The sequence below is a fragment of the Maniola hyperantus genome, chromosome 1 (assembly GCF_902806685.2).
Source record: "Maniola hyperantus chromosome 1, iAphHyp1.2, whole genome shotgun sequence".
In the NCBI taxonomy this organism is placed as follows: domain Eukaryota; kingdom Metazoa; phylum Arthropoda; class Insecta; order Lepidoptera; family Nymphalidae; genus Maniola; species Maniola hyperantus.
In genome coordinates, this window is record NC_048536.1 from 6226783 (window position 1) to 6254545 (window position 27763).

Here is a 27763-nt window from a genome sequence, read left to right on the forward strand (position 1 = left end):
CCCTGGAAAATCAAAAGTACCCACGGAATTTTTAAAAAACCTAAATCCACGCGGGCAAAGCCGCGGGCATCAGCTAGTATTAATTATTATCCATCCAGTAGTAGGGGCAGTTGAAATGATTTTTTTTGTAATATATTTTATAGGTGTAAGATAAAAAGATCGGTAGACGCACCTACTATCTTACAATCATCTTTGGAGGCAAGGCGGAGAGCTAAGCATATACCTAAGGTCAGTTGCTCTATAATTGACAACAGATCGAATCTACACACGCTGCGATAACGACAACGAAGACGAAAGACAAGAGGAAACGAGCACGCAAAGCCTAACTTGGGCGTACGAGTTATTGGCCTCTCAGTAGGTACCTACCTAAGTACTTATTCCAAATTAGCAAAAAATGAATATGCTTACTTAAAACTTGAAAATATTTAAATAATGCATTTTATCCTTTAATTTCGGTTAATCACACTAAAAAATCCACATATCTTCCATTCTTTATTTCTTTAGATAAATCAGCAACTTTGCAGAAGTGAGCTTCAAAGGAACTTTCAAGTTTACCTACTATTGACTTTTGTAAATCTGATACCACAGAAATCATTGTTATCAAAGACTAGCAGATGCCCGCGACTTCGTCCGCGTACTGGTTTCTCATGAGATCTGAAATTTTCCCGCTGCAAAAGGCCTCACTTACCTACTCACTCAATCTCACCTTAAGACACGGAACCCAGAATACCTAAATGCCAATTTTCATATCTCTAACTTCAAAAACATAGGATTTTCACATAAACCTTCCACCCCCATTTTACTCCCTTAGGGGCGGAATTTAGTTACATCATTTCTTATCTGATACCTACCCCCTAGAAATAGCCTACATTTCAAATTTCAAGTAAAAATAACAATTGTTAAAACTTTTCTATAAAACATTGCCCCCCTATTTTACCACCCTTAAAGGGGGAATCACCCTACCCTTAAGCAACCTTAATGTCGATTTTCACGTCTCTAACTCCAAAAACATAGGACTTTCATACTACCTTCGACCCCCTTTCGCACCCTTAGGGGGGGAATTTTTCAAAACCGTTTCTAAGCTGACACCTACGTCTAAGAAAGAACCTACATTCCAAATTTCAAGTTTGTAGGCTTTATAGGTTCTGAGATTTCGTGATTAGTCAGTCAGTCAGTCAGTGAGTGAGTGGTTATTATATCAATACTTATAATAAAACTGTAACAGGTCAAATTCTGTACATTGAAGATATTTTGAATTTTGAATTTTGAATAATAAATAATAATCAATATACTTATCATCAATCATCAATCATCAATCAATACTTATAATAAAACTGTAACAGGTCCAATTCTGTACATCATCATCCATACTTATATATAATATAATAATAATAATAATAATATAATAACTTATAATAAAACTGTAACAGGTCCAATTCTGTACATTGAAGATATTTTGAAATTTTTTTTTCGAGGGCACTCTATAATCGATACTGAACCCAAAACTGTATTTTTTTTCATTTTTGTCTGTCTGTCTGTCTGTCTGTCTGTCTGTCTGTCTGTATCACGGCCGCGCATCACGCTGAAACTACTGAATGGATTCCAATGAAACTTGGTACGATTTGAGGTCATACTATGAGGAAGAATATAGGATACTTTTTATCCCGAAATTCAGCATGGTTCCCGTAGGAGAGGGGACGAAAGTTAAAATGTATACTGAGTTGTAATTCATTAACGCGTAGTCCGATTTCATTCATTGTTTTTTTGTTAGAAAGGGGATATTTTAAAGATTGTTCCGTAAATATTTCAAGGTCATCGGTTTTTAACCGACTGTCAAAAAGGAGGTGGTTCTTTTTTCTACATCGATTTTTTCGAGGTTTCTGGACCGATTTGCAAATATTTTTTTTTAAATCAACAAAAAAGTTTAAGTCGTGGTCACATAAAAAAATCTGGATTCAACTTCTTAATCCTGATGCTGCAGGGTTACTGCCCGCCTGGGTTATCAAGATTCAGGAAGTGTTCATAGTGAATTCATATTGTAGGTACCAAGCAACGATTTTATTCTCAGACTTCAAGTCTGAACTCCTCAACCGTGATGATGTAGGGTACAGCAATCCTAAACTATAATGTTTCAGGAACTGCGGATGATGCAAAATTATTTTAGGTACCAAGCATAGGCTACATCATTGAACTTTGGATCCTAACTCCTCAATCCTGATGCTGCAAAGTACTGAAGTCCTAAATCGTGGGGATTTTAGAATCAATCAATCAATACTTATAATAAAACTGTAACAGGTCAAATTCTGTACATTGAAGATATTTTGAAAATTTTTTTTCGAGGGCACTCTATAATCGATACTGAACCCAAAACTGTAATTTTTTTCATTTTTGTCTGTCTGTCTGTCTGTCTGTATCACGGCCGCGCATCACGCTAAAACTACTGAATGGATTCCAATGAAACTTGGTACGATTTGAGGTCATACTATGAGGAAGAATATAGGATACTTTTTATCCCGAAATTCAGCATGGTTCCCGTAGGAGAGGGGACGAAAGTTAAAATGTATACTGAGTTGTAATTCATTAACGCGTAGTCCGATTTCATTCATTGTTTTTTTGTTAGAAAGGGGATATTTTAAAAATTGTTCCGTAAATATTTCAAGGTCATCGGTTTTTAACCGACTGTCAAAAAGGAGGTGGTTCTTTTTTCTACATCGATTTTTTCGAGGTTTCTGGACCGATTTGCAAATTTTTTTTTTAAATCAACAAAAAAAGTTTACGTCGTGGTCACATAAAAAATTCTGGATTCAACTTCTTAATCCTGATGCTGCAGGGTTACTGCCCGCCTGGGTTATCAAGATTCAGGAAGTGTTCATAGTGAATTCATATTGTAGGTACCAAGCAACGACTTTATTCTCAGACTTCAAGTCTCAACTCCTCAACCGTGATGATGTAGGGTACAGCAATCCTAAACTATAATGTTTCAGGAACTGCGGATGATGCAAAATTATTTTAGGTACCAAGCATAGGCTACATCATTGAACTTCGGATCCTAACTCCTCAATCCTGATGCTGCAAAGTACTGAAGTCCTAAATCGTGGGGATTTTAGAATTTCTGATAGTGAATTGATATATTTTTTTTTAAAATAAAAAATTTGAATCGACTGTTAGGCGGAACGAAGTTCGCTGGGTCAGCTAGTAATTATAATAAAACTGTAACAGGTCAAATTCAATACATTGAAGATAGTATTTTGAAATTCTTTTTCGAGGGCACTCTATAATCGATACTGAACCCAAAACTGTAATTTTTTTCATTTTTGTCTGTCTGTCTGTCTATCTGTCTGTCTGTCTGTCTGTCTGTATCACTGTAGGTAGAGTAGGTACCTACTCAACTGGTTTTTTTATCATAAAAACTAAATCAGCAGTAGATAAAGCACGACTCTCTATTAAGTAAATCGAGAGAAAAGCAAATTAAAATGCTTTATTTCAATGTACCTACTATTGTAAATTGTAAGAAAATTCTTCCACTTGTTTCCTTCAAGTCATCAAACCAAAGATATGAAACAAGTTACATTTTTTGCACACTTAACAATTTTGATGCGAACCAGACGTTTTCCAAGATAAATCTACAATTTTCTTCTTTCCTTTCGATAAAATAATCGCTGCAATGTAAAATAACCATCTTTTTTGTTTCTTTTCAATGTAGAAATATTGAACCATTTAAGTAAATCAATATTCCTTGCGTCAATATTTCCAAGTTCACATACCTACCTACCGAGATCCGAGAATTCGCAGCAATCGATATTAAAAGGCGGCTGCATTTTTAAATTCAACCTGTGTACACTGCAAAAGGTACACTTAGAGCATTCTCATCCCCATACCAGTTTGCAAAACTCCTTAGCACAACCTGCGCTCGGGGCTTCTCATTCGGTATTGTGAAAGAAAAACGCAAGAATTCAGCAGTCCATCCTCATAAGGCGCGTGACATAGGCAGTTTATGGAAACTGCACGGAGGCAAGTGACGTTAATTAGGTACTACATTTACGGCGAGTTCCCACTGGCTGCGCTTCCACTTTATAAATACCGATCATTACTTGTACACACAACATTAAAAGCTCCATAACTATAAACTTTTGATACGTGATACCAGTTAATAAATTATCTCTACGGATGTTAAGTGTAAAATGGGAAAGTGTGTTTGGATATTTCTCACATAAAATGGGAAAACATATTTTATTTTGATAGTGCTAATTTATTATTTAAAACATACTGCCATTTTACATAACGTTTATTTCTACTAAAACCACAATGTATATACCAATATTTTTTTAACTTTAATCCGTCGGGAATATCAATCACGTCCACTGGTAAAGATCTCTCATAGAGATAAGTGCTTCCCTGTCTACTTTTACTCTCTTTTTCTCTTTGTTGTAAATGTTTTCGGTACAAATTAAAAAAAACCTAATCCTTAGTTTACCTATCACTTAAACTGGACGTGGGTTTTTAAAATGTCATTATCTTTTTAAGTTAAAAAAAAATCTTAATCATTTGTTCGGGGACCATTTCTTTAACCAATAAATCACTAACCTCGGGGTTAAAATAATTTGTAAACATTTTACCTAGAGTCCGTGGGAGAGTTGAGTAGGTGGTTGATCAAAGCTGAATGTTTGTAGGGTGATTTTCTTACTGTATGAATACCTATACATATAGGAAACAAAACTCTGAAGGTAGGCCGCAGTCTACTTATGTTTATTTTTTTATTAAAATCAATGATTACGTAAAGTTATAATTAGAAGTGTTTATTGTTAAAAGTTGTTTACTGATTTAAATATTCAAATATTATGTTCTTGTCTGTCAAAGTGACTGGCAATCCTGCCACTTGCCAGGACCTACTTATAGCAGGTGTGCTTAAAATGTTTCATAGTTGTTATTGGAAAGATGCCTACTTACCTTGCTTTTTATAAAAATTACATCTCTTATAGCTCATACAATGGAAGGGGTTGTTACAATAAAATCTAAGGTGACTAAAACTACCTAGATAGTTCAGGGCCTAAAATTTAAAAATTACAGCTCATTACGGACCAGTTGGCATATAGGTATTCCATATTCACGCAACGCCGAGGAAATTTACCATACCAACTTTAAGCTTTTATTGAACACTTCCATAGAATTATCACGGGCTCTCGATCTATCTGTAATTTTTTAAGAAGAAAATCAGTACAATACGTAAAATGTCAAAAATCCATAATTCCATACCGCTTCCAAACTAATATTATAAATGCAAAAGTGTCTACCCGTCTGTTAACTTTACACCGTTTACATACTCGGTTTTGATGAAATTTTGGTTCAAAGCTAGCTTGCATTCCGGTGAAGGATACAAGCTACTTTATATTCCAAAAAACCGGCCAAGTGCGAGTCAGACTCGCGCACCGAGGGTTCCGTATTACAGACGCGAGTCTGATTCGCACTTGGCCGGTTTTTTATGTATGTACATTGTACATCGATTTTTTCGAGATTTGCAAAAAAAATATTTAATGTATGGTCTCCGATTACTGGACGATGCCTGGACCGATTTTAAAAATTGTATAGGTGAGATTGCAGTCAGGGGCTAACTTGTATCTGAATAAAAAATATATAAAAAAACACTAAAAATTAAAAAAAAAAAAATTATTACTAAATATATAAAAGAGTTAATAATATAGTTCTATAATAATATTTTTTTGGGGTCGGTGCCAATGAGGTGCCATAGTGGAGTCTCAAAAAAATATGAAGTAGGTACTTATAGATGTCCTTCCCCGGGAACGGGATGTAAGCTACCTCTGTACCAAATTTCATCAAAATCGGTTAAGCCGTTGGGTCGTGGAAAGCTAGCAGACAGACAGACAGACACACGTTCGCATTTATTATATTACTAGCGGATTCCTGCGACTTCGTCCGCGTGGATTTACGTCTTTTAAAATCCCGTGGGAACTCTTTGATTTTTCGGGATTGTTGTCGTTGCTTGGTACCTACAATCTTTAAAATATCCCCTTTCTAACAAAAAAAGAATGAATGAAATCGGACTACGCGTTAATGAATTACAACTCAGTATACATTTTAACTTCCGTCACCTCTCCTACGGGAACCATGCTGAATTTCGGGATAAAAAGTATCCTATATTCTTCCTCATAGTATGACCTCAAATCGTACCAAGTTTCATTGGAATCCATTCAGTAGTTTCAGCGTGATGCGCGGCCGTGATACAGACAGACAGACAGACAGACAGATAGACAGACAGACAGACAAAAATGAAAAAAATTACAGTTTTGGGTTCAGTATCGATTATAGAGTGCCCTCGAAAAAAAATTTTCAAAATATCTTCAATGTACAGAATTTGACCTGTTACAGTTTTATTATAAGCATATATATATATATATATATAATATATATATATATATATATATATATATATATATATATATTGATTGATTGATGATGATTGATTGATATTAGTATAGAATCGCGGGGCTAAAAAGCTGCAATGCAGATTCCCGAGGAGGGGCTGACTATGAATTCATTAATTTCATTCAACTTTGCCTATGTAGGTAATCGAGGATCTGTGTATATACTCGTACCTACCTACTACCGTATAGATAAGATAACAGAGAAGATGTATTACGTGTGGATTACGATAACGCTTCATGTCTACGCGGCTTTTCATAATCTTGATGGTGTGCACTTGTGCAGTAAATAAAAAGCTTGTACCTACCTACGGAGTTTAAATAGAAAATAAATATTTATAGGCACCATATATATTTATGAAAATGTAATATTAAAGCATTTTTAGGGTTCCGTATACCAAGGGTGTCAACGGGACCCTATTACCTGCTAATCCTCTGCTGTCCGTCCGTCTGCTCGTCCGACTGTCTGTCAGCGGACTGTATCTCATGAACCGTAATAGATAGAGAGTTGAAATTTTCACAGAGTGTGTATTTCTATCTACTAACTTTTGCCCGCGACTTCGCCCGCGTGGAGTACACAAATTTTAAACCCCTATTTTTTAATTTCTAAAGGGGTAACCTTTAGGAATAATTTTTTTAAATATCCTTTGTTACCGGATGCTATACGTCATAATAGCTATCTACATACCCAGCCCTATCAGTCCAGTAGTTTGAGCTGTGCGTTGATAGATCAGTCAATTAGTCAGCCTAAATTAAAAAAAAAGTACATACGTTGAATTGTTGAAAACGAATTCAACAATTTAAGTGGAGAAATTCTACTTCGTTGTGTTACAACCTAAGCACTTCTTTTTTCTTTCTTCGCTCTGAGCTGGTTTCCGCACTTAAATACCTAAGCACTTATATCTTGTACGATGGTACGGAAACTTTCACGTGCGAGTCTGACTCGCACTTGACGGGTTTTTTATCATAAGTAGTACATATCTGTTAATAGTTTATTATTTAGGTAGGTATATTTTACCGAGATGCATCTCAGATATCTTAAGTTATTCTTTGATTTCCTCTCAGTAAAAATGTTTGAACAACGTAATTTTATGAAATAGGTAGTGAAGGCCTAATAAATATTGGAGAGCAAGCATGAATAGTTTTACAAGCGCGAAGCTCGTAAAGCTTAACTCCGATTAGAGATCAACGGTCATAAATAAAACTTGTTGCACTTTGAATTAAGATTCAATCGACTGTTAAAAACTTCATTAGAAAATGGTATAATATTTTTTATAGGTTGTGTCCTAAATGAAAGGAATACTTTAAATTAATTTCATTGTACCTACTTGTTCAAGTCGCGAGAGAATTTTTTTCAATACTTTATAACTAGGTACGTATTAATTATCAATGTGATTATGGTAACTAAATCCAAAATATGTTTAGTACCAAAACTAACTAACTACAAAAGGCTCCAAGCTATTTTGAAGAAAAATCTCAATGGTTGACGGTCATAAAAATAAAAATAATATGTTTTTACTCATGAGTTTATCAAAGAAATGCAGCAGACGCACCCTACAAGCTAAGTCGCAGGAGCAAAGACAATCGTGTAGCGTAGTGAAGATGTGTTGTTATCTCACATGTTATCTCGGAACGCGACCTCGCTATCTTCGGGTCCCCGCCCGCCCATCTCACCAGAGAGTTCTCAGTCAAATGCAAATAAATATGAGCCGTGTATTTTACTTAACGTGAACCATTAATTTAGAGACGCCGGTCTGTCTTTCATTATTTACGGTTGGACCACCTTGTCCGTTTATTAATTGATCGTATGATAAGCTTTTTCTTGTAATCCAATCAGTGGGAATAATGTTTTCTCGGTATGATTTATGTTCAACTACTTTCGAAAGCAAGAAATTAGCATATGATTTATGCACTAAACTGGTGACTCTATTAACGTCTACATGAAATATGAATAAAGAAATTATTATTTGTTGGTAGACGCATAAATTATTTTGACAATAAAATTATAGGTTATTTAAGCAGGTGGAGAGTGATGTAAAAAAATTCAAAAATAAAATTAAAACAGACTTCAATAACCACAAACACTAAAAAAATATTTAAAAAACCGACTTCCTAAGCTTGAAGCGAGCTTCAAGCTTTGATTTCTAGTTTTTTTTTAATATGCCCGCCCGACTTCCTACATACCTACATACACTTGTAAAAACAAAAATTATTTTTACTTTGTAGTGGTTTAGGGAGTCGGTTTTTCTTAAGCTATCTAGTGTAAGTAGTCATTGCTTGGTACCTAAAATATCAATTCACCAGCAAAACTTTCCAAATCTACACGGTTCAGTACCTTGCAGCATTAGGATTGAAGAGTTAGAACTCGGAATTCAATAACAAATGTCCTTTGAACCTACTAACGACTTTCTTTAAACAACTTTAAATATTATAGGCTTGTGAATGACGTAAAGATATCGCTCAATTCGTAAAGTTTTGCCGATAACAGCTTCGCAGGTCAAAGGTTCGAGAGCCGATCAAATGTAGGTGTATGGTAGCCGCAATTGTTGATAAAACTATCAAAATTATACATTAATTATACTTAAAATGTAAAAATTCTGTTAAAGCTGCGTTTTGAAATTTAAATAAACAGTCTAAAGCACCCATTTACCTAAGTTCATCGATAGAGACAGGTAGATAAATATAACGCGCTAGTCGCAGCTAACTCAGTCTTGACACAATTTATTTTGCTTAGACCATTAGAGCCTAGGCACATCAAAATTCTTTTTAAAAATACCTACCTAAAATTACTATCTAAGGTTTCCTTAGGATGTTTTCCTTCATCGTTAAAGCAAGTGATATTTAATTACCTACTAAAAACGCACACAACTCCAGAACCTGCATGCCCTCACACATGCCCTAGAGTTCTTCATAATGTCCGCAATCATGTTTGAAGTCTACCAATTCGCAATAGACCAGCGCGGGCGGACTATGAACTAAACCCTTTTCATTTTGAGAGGAGTCCAGGCTGGTGGTCAGTAGAGGCTAGTGATGGGTTGATTATCTACAGAAGTCACCCAGGGCTTCCAGTTTGCACGATCCGCTTGGGTCGTAACCCAATCCCACTCAAACCCATTATTTATTAGCCGCCAATCCTTTTCACCTACTTAGGTACAACACGTGCGTTTTCTTATCGCTGCAGTGCAGTCACGCAGTTTCAATAACAATTTAGTCAAATAGGTGATATCGTGGCGTTATACCATTAAGATCTCACGGACATGATGTCGTGGAGAGTTGACTTTGCCTAGTTATAAAAATAATTACTTAATATTTCAAGACTGAACGCATTATAAACACGTTGCATTCCCATCTAGGTTGATGCAATACCATCGGTAAACGCAAATAGCTATAGATAATAGTTAATTATCGTTATCAACAGTCTACAGTAAGTAAAGCTTAAACTCACACTCGCCGTCGGCCGCGGAGATAGTCCGATAGCCAAAAGGTATCGCTATAACTAATTTCCCAAAGAAAATAACTATGACGAATCCATTGCATATTTGAATAGGTAAACATTAGACTTATCTATTTACGCATCGCTATTGCTTATTCAACAGTAGTTACGGACTACGGTTACATCTGCCAACGCAAGTCGAGGAAAGCTTCTAAAAGGTAGATACCTAGGTATGTCATCGCATTTGGACAGAGAGTGTTCTGCATAAAAATCTCGATCGGTCTGGTCTACTCATACTATAAAGCTGCTCACAATACGTATACTCGTCTCGTACTTAGTATTTACACCGACTAATTCAAATAATATTTGCAATACGATTTTTTAAACTTGGCTAGTTTTTAAGTCAGTCAGTCTTGGCTAGTCAGTCTTCAACCATTTTGAATTCTCGTGGCGCCAGCGGTCTCACAAACCAATGTTTTCGAAAATAATTAATTTTTTGTATATAAGATAATTAAAGAGATCAACCTATTTTGCTTTTATTTCTAAATAGATACTACTAAGTAATGAGTAATGACTTATCCCAGCTTTGCAAAGTTGGTACCTATGTGTAGTTAACCCTAAACTAACCAAAGTAGGTAAAATATGTGGATGGTTTGGATATATCTATGTCCTACATACTCGTATTGTATAAACCTTCCTCGTGAAAAATTCTAAAATCTAAATGATGGTGAAGAGTATTGGAATTCAAAAGCTTACAAACTAAGTAAGTATATATTGAAACACGTATTTCTTCATTTGTGACCGAAAACCCAAATACCAATTTTCATGCAAATAACTTGAAAAATAACCGACTTTCATACAAACTTCCATCCCCCATTAAACCCACTTAGGGGTGGAATTTCGAAAAATCCTTTCTTAGTGGATACCTACTCTTTACAAAGAATATACCTACCCTTCAAATTTCATGTCTTTAGGACCAGCGGCTTAGGCTGTGCGTTGATATATATGTCAGTCAGTCAGTCAGTCAGGACTTTGAATTTTATATAATATATAGATTAGAGAGTTTTAATAATTATTATTAGAGAGTATTAATAAAAATAATGTATCTATCTATTGATTATTTTCATCAAGATTTCAAAATACATTAAGAAAGAAAAAGGATCACAAAAAGTTGTTATTATTACATACAATCATTCTATCAATCAAGTAATTTATAGAGTTATAGAAAGGTAGTCTTTCCGTATAAGGGGGCCTTACGTGTCTCGACAAAAAATTGAAGCTGGCATATTCCCAATGCCTACTAACATGGCATGATAGCTGGACATTATGCCAATGACCTTCCAGACTTAACTTACAAAGTGGTTTCAATATATTTAATCTGATAAGATCCCAGAAATAAACTACGGAAATTTATTTTGAATCTGATAACTCGCATTGTTGATACTAGAGGCTATTGAATAAAATAAAAAGACCTTTTCATCTCACTCGCTCGGAAAGAATCCGTTCCTCCTTTGGAAATCTGTGTGGAAAGTGGTAATTTTGGGCCCTAGGGCGAAAAGTACGAGTTGAAATTCGAACGTGACGAACTGTGTGTGGTCTATGGTTTTGCTTTTTTCTTTCTGTTAAAATACCACGTCATAATGAAACGTTCAGAAACATGGTTCGTCCTTACAGTCTTTACAATTTTAGGTATTATTGACCCGTTGGAACTTTTTTATTTTAAATACCATTGAATTAAACAAAATTCCTATTTACCTACTCGGCTTCCGTTTATTGAATACACAATAGGCTACTTGACAATTTTTTTAAGTTGGTCTTAAATGGTTAATATTTGTCCTATTATATCAAAAAAATTAACACTATATTTTTTTGCGCCCTAAAAACCGTAAAACTTTAATTTAAAAAAATATTTTTCTTAGACAGGTGAAAACACTGTCGGCCATGTTTGGCCGATAGATTATCTGTGCTCTGACGTCATGCATTTGTAAACAACAGTATAACCCTGTGGTAACAACAGTATAACCCTGTGGTTATACTGTTGTTTACAAATGCATGACGTCAGAGCACAGATAATCTATCGGCCAAACATGGCCGACAGTGTTTTCACCTGTCTAAGAAAAATATTTTTTTAAATTAAAGTTTTACGGTTTTTAGGGCGCAAAAAAATATAGTGTTAATTTTTTTGATATAATAGGACAAATATTAACCATTTAAGACCAACTTAAAAAAATTGTCAAGTAGCCTATTATAGTCAAGTTCTAATATAAAAATTAATAACAACCTCCTTCAATGGCTGACTTGTGGTTGTGCCCTATTCATATAGAAACTTTTTATTGAAACCTCCACGGTACTGGCGCCTCTTGTATCAAACATGTTTTCCTCGCTGTAGTGAGATGAAAAGTTGTGTGTTTCGCACGGGTGCTATTTGCGCTCGAGTCTTTGAATTCCTCGCTACGCTCAGGGATTCTATCTTTGAAGCACTCGCTTCGCTCGTGGTTCAACCTTAGAATCCTTCGCTGGCTCGGAATTCAATTCAAACTCTCGGGACAAATAACATCTTTGCACCCTTGCATAACAAATAACTATTGTTTGTTGGTTAGCTTATACATTCAATTATTGAAATAATAATTCTTTGCCACAATCACCGTCGCTTTTCCGCTCGCTAAATTCCGATGGTTCGCTTCGATTTAGGGTTCGACTTTTTTATTTTATTTTATGCAATATTTTTTACGTCCACAATAAGTGAATTATTTTGGAAGTTCACTACCTTGCCCATAAATAAGTAGGTGTACGATTTTAAGGTGCGTTTCCACTGACTTGGAGCTAGGCGGAGTGGAGCCGAGCAAACCGTTAATTGGCTAAAATCACAGTGCTCGACATCTCCACTCCGCATAAGTGGATACTGTGTAAATGGAGTGGTGCAGAGTTAAGCGGACTTTCAAATTCTTCTATACATATATTATAAAGAGATAAAGTTAGTAAGTTTGTTTATAAGAAGTAATCTCTGGAACTGCTGAACCGATTTTGAAAATTTATCACCTTAGAAAGCTTCCTGAGCTTCAAAAGTAGTACAATCCTGAGTAACATAGGGTCCATTTTATTTCAAAAATTTGAGATCCCTACGAAAATTGTAATAAGCTACCCGTGCGAAGCCGGGGCGGGTTGCTAGTCTAATAAAATATATGAACACGCGGCCTGCTTCAATAGAAGAACCGGTTCAATAGAAGCATTTGCCTGCTCTACTTCGTTCCACTCCGCGTCAGTGGAAACGTACCCTTATACTACGTGGTTTCATATACTAGGTAATATTGATTTGGCCCTTAGCACTGTCTAAATGTCAACGATGGCGTAGGTAGTTCGTAAAGGGACGATCAAAACTAAAATAATAATGCTTTGGGTCGACGCTAACCTGCAAGCATTCTCATCATGGAACTGCAGTCAAATCACGATTCTGAATTATTTATTGGCCACTAACTTGCGAGCGTGATGCGATGATTGCGGTGCTTTTTGAATTCGAAAAAATTAGAGTGCTAAAGTCGCTGCGTAGAACCTAATTTGTTATTTTAACTACCTACATTTATTTTTAAACTGCTCCCTTGGAGTCTTTGTGTACTTTACGTGTTTGTGTATCTACTTATTGGGTCGAATTAATTTATTTTCTCCCCGAATCACAATAGAGTTCATTCGGAATAGGGAATGAAATTCACTGTAGACGTTACTATACTTCATAACCCCGTCAAATTCTTTTATTTTTAAAATTTTCAAAATTCATGGTATTTAAAATTATTTTTTTCTTATAAAAGTTATTCTTTCAAGTTCACCTTATTCTTACTTATTAAGAAGGTTTTTTTTATTTCTTCCCTATGATTAGTAACACGTTCGAGTTTGGTAAAAAAATTAGTAACTATATAGGCTATAACTACTCAGTGAATTTCAATATGGAGTTTAATTAGTAATTACCATTCAGAACATTTCAGTTGGAAAGTTTATAATTAAGTACTTATATTATGTATTGTAATTTGTAACACAATGCAACATAATATTCATAATAATATATTTTGTCAATGGAAAATGTGAGCTCTCCGTGGAAAGCCGGTGCGAGACATAGACGGTACCTATTTGAAATATCTACCTAGTATTTCTCTTTAATATGGAGTGTAGAAGCAATTCGTTTAAGAGTTCAGGTGTAATTAAACACAGGTTATCTCTACATAGTATAAAATAAAGTCACTTCCCGCTGTCTGTATGTATGAACGCGTAGATCATTTAAACTATACGCAACGGATTCTAATGCGGTTTTCACCAATAGATAGAGTGATTTAAGAGGAAGGTTTATAGGTATAGTTTAATATTGGTTTGTGTTAATTTGATAAAATATGACGACATTTGAACAAAATGTCGGAGTATCTACATTGCGCCCATGCGAAGCCGGGGCGGGTCGCTAGTTATTAAGAACCAACCCAACTTGCGATGTTAACTTGGAAGCGTGTCGTTACGAGGCCGTATTTCACGCCGCACGAAAATAAAGTATGATTTAATAAATTTAAAACGTCAATAAAAATTTTATATCTCTTCGAACATGCCATTTGCATTAAATGTGATCATTCGGATATTTTACGACCGCTGGATTGTATGGATGAAAGCGTCGCTTTAAGCAATGACTGCAACTTGCAACACCGTTGACCGTAGTTCTTACTTCTTACAGTATGCAGCAAGAGTCAGGTTATTTATTCAGTTAGAGTGCTGGTATTTCCCGCAATTATTCTTCTCTCGCAAGGATCTCCTGACTCCATCGAACACAGTCTAGTGCCGCTTGTATACCTACAGCGGTTAAAGCGATTTGCTTAAAATCGACCATTGGAGGGTCTGCTAAATCTAAACGTATTATTTTACTGTGCGGTCACTTTTAAAGAACCTTTTACGACATCCATGGTGCAGTGGTAACCAATGTGGTCTTGTAAGTGAAAGATCTCGGTTCGATTCCCGGCAGCGGAATTTTGAAAATTTGTAGTTTCGAAATTGGCTTTTGTCGGATGGAAGACTTCAGTCGTTGATAGCTAGCAAGCCTTGCCGCCAAGCGATTCGTACGATTCCGCGTAGATATTAATAGGGGGTTGGATAAGTTTCATAATAACTGCCATAGTTGCCCCTTCCAAGTAAGACTTCCAGATGAGATCGCAGTCTTTGTTCCTGCCTGTATTTGGATTTTAATAAAAAACCTAGAAATCCCAACGTCAATTGAATAACATAAGACTTTAGCGCTCAAGAAGTTCTTACACAGGATAAATAGTAGTAGCAACCAGCTTCCTGTTTCTTCAATCGATACTAATTGAATTACGGGGCGATTAATCAGCTTAACATTACTTTACCACACAGATAGTGTTTGCATTTCAAGTAGAATTCAAATTATTTCCCGTATAAACGCTAATCGACTACCCACATGATTACCCGGTCAATAAATAAACCGCATAGAAACTGCTTTTATTTTAGCCAGAGCTTTTAGTTTACCTATTGTGATTCAGGAAATAGAGTTACAAAAAGCTTAGTTATCCAAATTATCGATTGATTACTTAAATGAATTGGTATCACATAGGGATATAGTTATATAGATAAATTCCATGTTTATATAATATACATACTTGCTGATTTTTGCCCCCGACTTCGTCCGCGTGGATTTGGATTTCAACAAATCCCGTGGGAACGCTTTGATTTTCCGGGGCAAATCGTACCCTATGTTACTCTCCCAGGTCTTCAGTCGTATGTAAAAAATCAGGTCGATCCGTTGTTCCGTTGCGGCGTGATTGAAGGACGACAAATAAAGCAACAAACACATTTTCGCGTTTATATGGGTAATGAGCTTAGGAATTATGATCATTGAATTACTAAATACCTCAGTCCTCAGTGATTATTATGCCATTTTACATTCAAAATAATTTTTCGCCCTATTTCCAGAGATCCATTTCTCGGTCCTAGAAAATCTCTATCTCTACATAGTAGGTATAAAGTCGTTTCCCGCTGTCTGTATGTATGTATGAACGCGTAGATCTTTTAAACTACGCAACGGATTTTAATGCGGTTTTCACCAACAGATAGAGTGATTCAAGAGGAAGGTTTATAGCTATAGTTTAATTCTCAAAAAATTAGAGATCCCTAGAGAAATTGAAATAATGTGAATTAGGTCGGAAAGAAATCCTCTCATTTGAGAGTTTCCGAGGCAATGACACCTCAATGACACCACATTAGTATCTACATTACACCCATGTGAAGCCGGGGCGGGTCGCTAGTTCAATAATAAATTGAATTTTTATTATTTACTATGGCTTGTATGAGCCATAGCTGTGCAATAATATTGCTGTGGTAATAATAGAGCTGAAAAAGCTGTAATAGCCTAGTGGTTAGGACGTCCGCCTTCTAATCGGAGGTCGGGGGTTCGACCCCGGGCACGCACCTATAACTTTTCGGAGCTCTGTGCGTTTTAAGTAATTAAATATCACGTGCTTTAACGGTGAAGGAAAACATCGTGAGGAAACGTGCATGCCTATGAGTTCTCCATAATGTTCTCAAAGGTGTGTGAAGTCTACCAATCCGCACATGGCTAGCGTGGTAGACTATGGCCAAACCCTTCTCTCTGACAGGAGACCCGTGCTCTGTAGTGAGCCGGCGATGGGTTGATCATGATGATTATGATGAATAATAGAGAAAATATAATTATTATTTTAAAATTTTCACTCTACCACCAGGGAACTGTATCTGTGTGTAATTAATTATAACACTGTGCAGTTACAGTGTTGTGGAGGGAGGTACTTGTTTACTCCTTATTGCAACAAATACTTACGTTACCTTATAGGGTATAGACTATAGACCTTTGATACAGATGGCACAGTACACACTGATGATTAGTTTAACCAGTACCAATATTATAAATGCATAAGTGTGTCTGTCTGTTTGTCTGCTGGCTTTTCACGGCTTATCTTTTTAACCGATTTTGACGTTTGTTGCAGAGACAACTTGCAACCTGGTGACGGACCTACGTGATAGGCACTTAGCTAGGTATATTGCGCCGGAAAATCAGTGTTCCCACGCGAATTAAAAAATCTATATCTAAGTGTATGAATTGGCGGGCTTGGATGGATTCCATCCATACCTACTAATTTTGTACATGCGAAAATGTGTCTGTCTGTTTGTCTGTCTGCTAGCTTTTCACGGCCCATCCGTTCAACCGATTTTGACGAAATTTGCTACAGAGATAGCTCGCATCCCGGATATGGATACAGGCTAAAGTTTAACTCGGAAAATCAGAGTGCCCACGGGATTTTTAAAAAACCTAAATCCACGCGGACGAAGTCGTAAAATAGCTTAAGTCACTATAATTATTGTCACTAGCATTGAATTCAATGGCTTAAGTAAATATACAGGTAGGTACCGATTGTTTCTAGATTATATACCTAGTCCGCAAAAAAGGACTCCTAACGCGCCATTTGAACTCTATAATGGGTCAACTGTCATGTCAAAAGTACGGTTCACCTTTATAAAATCGTACTTTTGACATGACATTTAACACAAAAAGTTAAAATGGCGTGTGAGAAGTTAAATTTTACGCGTTATACCTACTTGTACATTTGTAAAAGTCCGACATAAATATATGTACAAAAATAAATTGAAACGAATAAATGATAAATGGTCAAAATAAAATAAAAGTTTCCTGAAAGACTTTACTAACCCTTCGTTTTCGGTTCGGCTTTTCCGAAGTTTCAACTTGATTTTTCTTCTTCATATTTCTTGTTACAATTAACTATCTACAAATAAAACACATTCTAGTTAGAGGAAACGTCTTCTCAATACAGTCTTTTAATTAACGGTCTAAGATTTGCACTAAGTACCTAAAAAATCACTCACTAGCTAATTATGAAAAGTTTCAGCACGATAAAGTTTTTCTTTTCCAGTAAGAAATGTTACCACTTCACAAGCACTACAAAGAACTGCATGAATCCAGAAACTGTGCATTACGTTCCGTTACCCCGTAATCCGTTTAGATCGTATTTTCGCTGAAAAAAGTTTGACGTTCGCGGCGTGGAGCGGGACCGTGCGGCTGGGGAGCGACTCACTGCAGGCCCACACTATGTCGGAGTGGGCATCCTTTGGCGGCAACGCGGCACTCCCGCCTCCGGGCTCCACGCGCGATCTCCACGTCCCGGTTGCCGCACACCTCCCGCCTACTCAGAATCATTCAAATAGATCACTTTATTTACCCTTCTCATCCTAATTGCTCTTCACTAAGTAATACATTAGCTTGTTGATAGATTAAAATATCTGAGATTTGTTGCAACCCATTATGATTACGGTTTTGAGTCATACTGTTTGAGGAAAAATGTTGATTTTTTCTTGGTAGGTATTATTTCCTTTTTAAAAACCTGTTTTTGGGATCATAATACGAAAAAAGCATTAACATCTCTAAATCATTTTAAAAAAGGATGACAACGGAAAATCCCATAATATATTTTCAAACAGGTTGTTTTTAGAGTTCCTTAGTAAAATTAATTTATAATTCCTTACAGTTTCGTCCAGTGTGTCTAGTCGTCTATCTGTGTGCCCGTAGGTATATACCCGTCTGTCTGTGTGACAGCAATTTTAAAAATAAAGGATTGTAAAGTAGAAGCTGTTACCGCTAGTAACACAGAAGCATATTCAAAAAACAGGCTAGGTACCTCCTGAATATGAAAAGTGAGAGTTTAAATGTTGAAATGAAAAAATTGGTTTATCCCTCCGAATAATATCTTATTGAATAGATTCAAAATCATTAGGTATGAGGTTCATTAGACAGTTTAACGGAAAAACTACCATTTATGAAATAACGACCGTTATCTAAAGTTGCTAGCATGACTACGGAACCCTACCCTTATGCGTGATTGGCACGATTGACGTGCGTGACGTGACACGCACTTGACCAGTTAGTTGTAGACAACTCATGTGGTTATTCTGTTAACAATTACACCTACATACTTAATAATTTTATCTTAATCAATAACTTCTACATCAATATTAGTTGCTCTAAAAAAACCGGCCAAGTGCGAGTCAGGCTCGCGCAATGAGGGTTCCGTACTACAGTCGTATTTTTTCGACATTTTGCACGATAATTCAAAAACTATGATGCATAAAAATAAATAAAAATCTGTTTTAGAATGTACAGATGAAGACCTTTCATATGATACCCCACTTGATATAGTCACTCACTTCGAAAGTTGAAAATACCAATTATTATTTCATGACCACAATTAATTTTTTTTGTGTGATCTAACCCAAAATTCACGGTTTTCAGATTTTTCCCCAAATGTCAGCTATAAGACCCACCTTCCTGTCAAATTTCATGATTCTAGGTCGACGGTAAGTACCCTGTAGGTTTCTTGACAAACGGACAGACAGACAGACAGACAGACAGACGGACAGACAGACAGACAGACAGACAGACAGACAGACAGACAGACAGACAGACAGACAGACAGACAGACAGACAGACAGACGGACGGACGGACGGACAGACAGACAGACAGACAGACAACAAAGTGATCCTATAAGGGTTCCGTTTTTCCTTTTGAGGTACGGAACCCTAAAAACCAGTGTTTTATGACAAAACGTTGGAAGATATTAAACTTTTAAAAAGTCATTTAGGTACTTACTTGTAGTTTAAGTAATCTTTATGTACTTAAAACGAAGTACTTTCGTAATCAATTATTTAGACACCTAGGTATTACAAGTAGAACCTTTAAGGTGCGAACGTGAAATCTTTGCCTGCATAATAAAGTACAGGTCCAATGCAGATCTTTTACTTCGCTGCTAATATAAATTGCTAACAGCTAATCGATATAAGGCGTTAGTCACACAGAAATAGCCTGCTAGAAATCTAAATTGCCTAATACAACTTTAACTCAACAACCTACAAAATATGTGTACCTCTTTACCTACCTATTTCCCGTGAAAATTCAAGCGATTCACGATATTGCACATTAAATTTTGCATAATAGCTTTTAAGTAGGAGGTACCTACCTTAATTACAGAATAATATTGCACTCGAATGATAACTTTGGTCAATAACGCAATCATTTTGCATATACGGACCATAACAATTTAAGGACTTATCAAAGTACCTATAAATTATACCCAGTTAGAATCTGTATGGTCAGTGCCGGCTGCCCCGGCCGCGCCGTGTGAAAATCGCCTAGTTGCTATAAACATCGGCTTGCATTGATGCCGCATACAAATTGTTCGTGCTTTTAGTATACTTTGAAGAGTTACTTACATTAGTGTTGTGCTCACGCATAATCGTGTGCAACTTGACGTAATGTTTATGGCTAATAAAATGTAGGTAGGTACTTAGCTACAATTTTATAGATGCTGTTGACATGTTTAAGAGGCTTTCTCTTTTAACTTCGGACGCTTTTTTGAAAATCCTTGTCGCCGCTCAGTTATTAATTTATCAAACTGCTGAATTAGGTAATTAACACTTATCCATACAAATAATAAAAAATTGCGAAAAAGTAACTGTCTGTCGCCACAGCCAGTCTAATTAAAGTTTGGTACAGAAATACTTAGCTTGCATCCCAGGAAAGGACATTTTTAAGAACTACAGTGCAAAATTTTGTCCTGAAAAATCAAAGAGTTCCCATGGGGTTCTTAAAAAATCTAAATCCATGTGGACGAAGTCGCAAGCATTATCTACCTATTTGGTAATATAGAGATGTTTGGTAATATAGAGATGCTTGCATTCTGGAGAACGGCATAGGCTACTTTTTATCCTGGAAAATAAAAGAGTTGTCACAGGATTTTTGATTTCAGGAAAAACTAAATCCACGCGGATGAAGTCGCGGACATCATCTGGTAAATAGGTAGTTCATAAAATATATCTTCTTAACAAAGTATAAATACATACCTAATAAATTACTTAAAATGAGCTTGGATTGAAACGCGAAGTTTTTGTAGCATCTGACTACCAGTACTTACTTTAGTTAGGTAATTTATAACTATAATTTTTTTATTTTTCTACGATGAATCTTTGCGTATTTGTGTTAAGTAGGTATATACCAATGTACTCTGTGAGTAGGTATACTTACTAAATAAAATATCTGTAAGAGTTTACGATTTAAAAAATTAAACATTCCTAATTGAATATCCGGCGGATGTGGCGGATGTAAGTTCTAACATGATTCCAATCAATTTAAAATAGTTTATTGTTACTGTACACCTTCTGTACACAAAACATAATTAGTAATTATTTAATCACTATGCACACTAATGGTTTGACAGTAAGTACATTATAAACAATCCTACTCAAGTAGGTACTAAATATATCTTGTGAATAACGTACATATACCTAATTGAAATGAATTTGAGGAATTCCTATAGATCGTATTCTGTAGCCGGCTGTAATAATACTTATTAAGTATATTTTACCTATTTCAATCAGAAAAATATGATTTATTTACTTTTTAAATGGAGAAAAAATTGTACGCAGACCGTTTTCTACATTATATTTATTGATGATAGATTGAACCTATGGCTCTATCACTACCTACTGCCAATGTTTACGACGAGGATCTTATCTAATCAAATTATTAGTCTTAGATAAAAACATGCTGGTTTGTATTTTTTTTTAATTTTCTAGTCGGTTCATCAATCACTATACAGGGTGTACCAAAATTATTAGCATGTAACAGGAGTTAGACGAGTTTATGACTACCCCTACCCAGTTTAATTTATTGATAGCTTTGTTGGCCACACTTACCATATCTAGCCATGAGTCAAGACTTAACAAGTGGGACCTATTGCAATTAGAAAAATATGATTAACTTTCCAAACTGCCGTAATCTGGAGTCGAAGTAACAGTATCAAAATAGTATTTTGCTTGATTGTGGCGACAAAGTCGAACATTCTAGATAAAGGTAACGCAATGCACAGTTGGACAAATGAAAATTAAGTATGTTATTTATAATGCCCTTCGGTTAGAATCGTGATAGGTTCTTTATGGGAACGGTTAGCTTCAATGTGTGCAATGCAGTTTGCAGTTTCATCAAAATCGCCTGTAGTGGCGGCGAATTAAAAGAAACATTCTACTTATTTATTTTAATGAAAATAGACGTTTACTACTTATAAGCCATCATTATTGCAAATAGTGTTAAATGATGATTGTTATTATTAATGAAATGGCCTCGATGATTTATTGATCAGTCTTACTTGTTGTGATATGAAAAATGGACCGCTAATTATGATGCATTGTTTGAGATATTATGTATAGCTATGAGCAAATAAGTTGTGATAAATATAATATTATGTCGGCACTAAATAGGCATGAGTAGGTAACCAGTTCAAGAGTCAGGGTGTAGGATATACTCAGGTCTATCTAAAAAATAACTAAGCAGTTCAAGAAACTTTCAAAAATTCTTTCTTGTGAGATTTCACGTACCTAGCTTTACCTTACTAGGTAGGTAAGTAGGTACTTCGTTTAGAACGAGTACGGACCTAACTCCAGTATAATATAATACAATCTTTGTAATAATTCAAAATTAGAACAAATTGCAAATTCCAAAGATAGAGGTACAATATGAAACCTTATACAAGTACCTAGTAACTTCTCATTTATTAGAAATCAGCCTGAGGTTACAAATGTGTACCTATAAAGTAAAGTGCCTTTGATTTTCACCATAAATTTATTTAACGGCAAACCAGTGTATCAGATACAAATGGCAGCTCCTATTAACCGATTGTCAATGCTTGCGAACGATTTGTTATTACTTATTTGGTGCTTATCATCATAAAGGGGAGTTATGGGAGGTATTTGTGTCAGATACCTCACGTTCTTGGACAAACTGAATCAACTTTATCCGTGTCTGATCATTTGATTTAATATTATTGGCTTTGATTAGACAAATCCATAAAATTCACATCAAACCCTGTTTAACAGCGTAGGAAGAATTGATTGCATTAGGAGCAGTTGCCACATATTATATTATAACCATACTATCACATTTATTTAACCTAGCTGTTAAACATTAGCCAAGACTTACTTCATCCAGAAATGCCATAATATATCTACTAGAGGTAGTGGTCTCAACCATTGTTGGACAAGAGGACGAGTTGTACTTTTTGCCCCCCCTGCAGTAATTTGGCAAATTGTCTTACTTCTCTACCTATCTGTCAGCAATAACGCAACTATACTAGGCATTATTATACTACAAACCTACTTAAGTAGGTAGCTACTTAAAAATATTAAATTCCATTGCGTTTTATTGTACTTTTATGTGGTTAAGTTTTTTTTGACGACTGACGACGGATGATTTGGGTCCTTTTTATGTGTACAGTGGTACACCACTCATTTCCTGAACTTTTGAGTCTTGGGCCTTATAGTAGGTACCTAGGTACCTCTACCTACTTGTAGTAGTTCGTATACAAGAGCGTATGATAAAAATGCAACGCATTACACCTTGCGCACTTTAACAACGCTTCCATTCGACCTGTGCTTTCGACAATTATTCAACTTGATTTATGTATAGCCTCGTTTGATAGTAGGTACGCACAGATAGTTAAGTGTGTAAGAACATTAGCATTCACACCTTCAGTTATTTATTGAAACATATAGGCTCTACGTGTACCTATAGTTAAGATGCCGCACGTGGCATGGCACGATGAAAAAATTAAAGATCGCTTGCGTAATTTTATTTGAGAAGTAGGACCGATTTTCGAAGGTAGGAAAAGCATTCCGAAGTAGTTGCAGATTATTTTGACGATTCAAAAGCACTCGAAAAAGTTTATTTTTGCTATTTCTAAGATGAGCTCAGTTCACCAAAGCCTGACTTTATTAGAAAACTAGTGGATACCCGCGACTTCGTCCGCGTGTATTTAGGTTTTTAAAAATCTCGTAGGAACTCTTTGATTTTAAAAAAGCCTAATAGCCTATGCCACTTTCCATATCTTTAATTATACCCATGCATAAAATCGCGTTGATCCGTTGCGACGTAATTGAAGTACAAACCAATAAACTAACAAACAAACAAACAAAATTTCGCTTTTAAAACTAAGTGTTATAATTTCGAAATTTACCTTCTTACTCTCAGTAGGTACCTACCTATAATTCTTTCTTTCTTGTTAGTTTAGCTTGGCAGGCAGTTGCGTGCCCGGGATCGAACTTCCAACCTCCCGTATATGAGGTGGAACACTATGTTATCACGGCTTATCATAGTCGTGAGATTTTTTTTAGTATAGTAAGTATAGGCTGGCGCTTGACTACAATCACACCAAACGAGATGATGTTAGAGAGAGCCAGCTCGTGTCAGACCTTCATCCTAAGTACTAAAAATAATATAAAATTCGTAAAATTAAAACTAACGCGCAATATATGGGCCGTGAAAAGCTAACATACAGACACACTGTCACATTCACATGTTCGGTTATCGAACAGGAAAACAACAGGAAAGGAAACAGTCATTTGGATAAAACAAACCTTGGGCTTTACCCGTTGGTCGCAAGCCCAGCATCAGCTAGCAAATGGCTGATCAAATAAGTAAATGCTTTGGGCCTGAAATGCATAGGTAGGTTCTATATGGCTTATAGGAGCAGTAAATTGAATGAAAATATGTATTTATAATTTGTGCACATTCGACACATAGTAAGAATGATTACAATTACCAATTACATAATAAGTAGGTATGTTAAAAAGTTAACATGGTTCAATCGGTAACTTTGCAAACGAAGGCGTTTCTAAAATACAGCCCCTATGGGTAAAGTAAGTTCGTATCTAAATAAACCTAAATAGCCTAAGTACCTACTTATACTTAAGTATTTTTGTATTCGCGATTAGAGCTTGGTATCTCTGTAACTTATTCCGAAGCTTCCAATTTATTTTCTCTTCCTCAATAATGTTATTAATGAGGAAGAAAAATAGCTGAAACTGAGTACCTTCGCTACTTTAACCGTGATTTTTAAACGATAATAATGTCTTAGTATGAATTAATCCCATATATTTTACCATTAACATGGAGACACAGAGAGATGTTATAATACTTACCTACTAGAGAAACAACCTTACGAGTATTATGTACCTACTCTATATAGTACATCAGGTGTTAAAGAGCCACTTGATGATTACGTCCTAAACGCTTACGGCGGCGTTGTAATTAGGTGGGATCGTTTTTCGGGACTTTAATAATATTTAAAGTGACATCTGTGTCTTTTATCTTGTTGAATTACCGTGAGAGTTGCGGCATATGATAAACCGTGATATCATATTGAAAAAGTGGCAGTAGGTAAATAATATACCTTAATAAGGTTAATATTATATACTTACCAGGTCCTACGACAATACTGTAATGACAGAAAACATCCTGATTCCTGTAGAGGCCAGGCTGTTTTTGTAGATCATCTATGGCTCTAGTTACAGGACAACTCTATGTGGAGATGTTTTACAATCATTCAGCGTAGATAGATTTATAGGTAATCGTGTCTCGGCACAATACTAATTAGCTGCATGATTGATGTTCTTGAATGACAATGAATTCTTAATTAAACATGTAAACATTTCGTGTCATCTAAGAAAACAATTGTTTCCCTAAACGGGGTAGAGACTTGAGAGTTAAGACACTATCGCGTAATCAATTCCTTATTTGGGATCTCTATCACAATTTATTTTTATCATGCTCGTATTTTTCCGCAAAGTTCCGCTGAAAGTGTTTGTAAAAATCATTGTCTCGTTGTTTAGCTTTGTCACCATTTCATAGACACGACGTGAGTACCTACTGCCGACTGTGTAATCCTAATCACAGACCTAACTGATGCGTACCTAGTTCCCCATGGGCGTACCACTAACACACGAGTAGAATATAATATTTATGTGTATTAGCGTGGTGCATTTTAACAATCCAATAAAGAAAATATACTAACTGTTTAATTAAGCATATTTTTTGATAAAATAATTCTTTTTACAGAAAAACCTGGATCTCGCTTTTCATAAACTTACTTTAAACAATCCGTATAATACATGTACACTTATTTTAAGTATTAATTATGTCTTTGATTCTACTATCGGAATATCGAATTAGGTATATCATACCAGCAGAGACATTATCCGAAGGATAGATAATAATGCTATGCTGTAAAACCTTATTGTACCTACAATGATCCTTAGTAGAATTCAGTAATGCATTTGCGTCTAGTTGATTAATTTATCAATTTGTCCCAGCGCGGTGCAATAATAAGAAAGATAAATATACTTAAGACGGCTAATACAATCCGAAGAAGTGGAATTTCTAGACCAAAATTACGCTAATATAGGCACTTTCCATGCGATTTCCAAGTCCTAACCGTTTAATCTAATCGGTAGTCCAGTGGTCTACGTATCTGCGTGCAGACTGTTTTCAAATTAATCAACTCCTGCTAATTGATTGGGACACGATTAACTTGACTCTACTTGATAGACTTGGTAAGTTGCTATGCTAAGTGTTAGTCTAAGGTCCAGTAGCATGATAGGCGGTTATAGTTACGTTACGGTTACCGTTAAACTTTGAGTTTCAATAAAAGCACAATGGGTAGCACAAGTCAATTGTTAAGAAAAATAACCCTAGTATGGAGCATGCTAGGGTTATTTTTCTTTCCTTTCGTTTTCTATACGAACGTAATCTTCTTTGAATATTTTTTTTTTTTTTTTTTTTTTTTTTTTTTTTTTTTTTTTTTTTTTTTTTTTTTTAATACAATAAAACTTAAAGCTAGCCTTATCTAATTACTATATAAATCATGACCGCGTGGAATGGTGCCAAGAATACTGGCTGCATTTCCGCGCTGGACAGCTAGGCTGATCCGCTGCGCAAAAAATGAGCCAGCCCTTCTGTCACCAGTTGAGGCTATTAATCGCGGTGAAATGTCTCGTAAAAAATTTTTAGCACTAAGACTCCATGGCCCCAGGGTCTCCACGGCAAACGGCACAAAAATGTAACTCTCTATAAGAGAGGCATACTTGCGCCGCTTGCCGTTTTCAGCTGTTTCTGCTGCGGCTCCCGGTCTTGATGCTGTCTTCCTGATATGACACGGGGCCAATGTGTCAACGCAAGTTGCGTCCCACATTAGCGCCCGTCCCCGTTCCCAGGGAACCAGCGTCAATCCATCAGGTCTCTTGCCATCATCCCGACTAATCCCTGCCGGCTCAATGAGCGCAGGAATATTTATGGTGGCAAGAGCTCTTTTAATTGTATCGTTAAGAGAGCCATGCCTAAACAGCCTACCGGAGCTCCTTTGGCAAGAGAGTCCGTGGATTCCAAATTTATCAAATATCTTGAATATTGTATAATTCAAGTTCTCATTTGAATATTAACCAATCAAACTCCGTGAAATTTTGTAGATATGTTCTAAAAACAAAAAACAATTATCTGTGTCTGTGGTTTTCCAAATTGCTATAAAAATTCGTAGTTTATAAGTTAGATGTTTACATACAAATATTTGAGACAGTATAACTTTAAAACTACAGATTTTTACAGAAATCTAACAAATCGTAGACACAGAGGTTTATTTCTAAAACCCGTCTATAAAATTTCATTGAGTTTGATTGGTTCATATTCTAATATGGAACCAAACTACGTACGTATAAAAATCTTTATAGAGCGCGCTAGGGTTACTTCTCATTCTAACTTTGCAACGTGCTTTTTATTGGTGGTCAAAGTTCTTTGGTTTTCAAAAACTTTGGTGGTCAAAAACTTTGACCACCAATAAAAATTGGTGGTCCAAGTTTAACGCGAACATTAATGTTACTTTAACCGCCTGTCATGCAACTGGGCAAACCTACTATTTCAAAAGGCTACCTTTAAAATCAAAATGTACCGGTATCTTGGAAATACGAGTAAGGTATATTATTTGACAAATT

At 35.8% G+C, this 27763-nt stretch overlaps 1 protein-coding gene across 2 annotated transcripts in view; it reads right to left on the bottom strand.

Moving 5' to 3' along the window:
• Window positions 1-18088, bottom strand: part of LOC117996204 (muscle, skeletal receptor tyrosine-protein kinase-like) — a 38754-nt gene extending 20666 nt beyond the window's left edge. Inside the window, exons 1-2 of one of the 2 annotated variants that reach the window (XM_069504709.1) lie at window positions 17767-18088; window positions 17591-17666 (exon numbers count right to left, since the gene is read on the bottom strand). In XM_069504709.1, coding sequence (XP_069360810.1) covers window positions 17591-17644 — 54 coding nt within the window. In that variant the 5' untranslated portion in view covers window positions 17645-17666; window positions 17767-18088. Of the gene's footprint in view, window positions 1-17590; window positions 17667-17750 lie in introns of both variants that reach the window. The other variant, XM_069504742.1, reaches the window with a different exon arrangement.
• Window positions 18089-27763: the final 9675 nt, after the last annotated feature.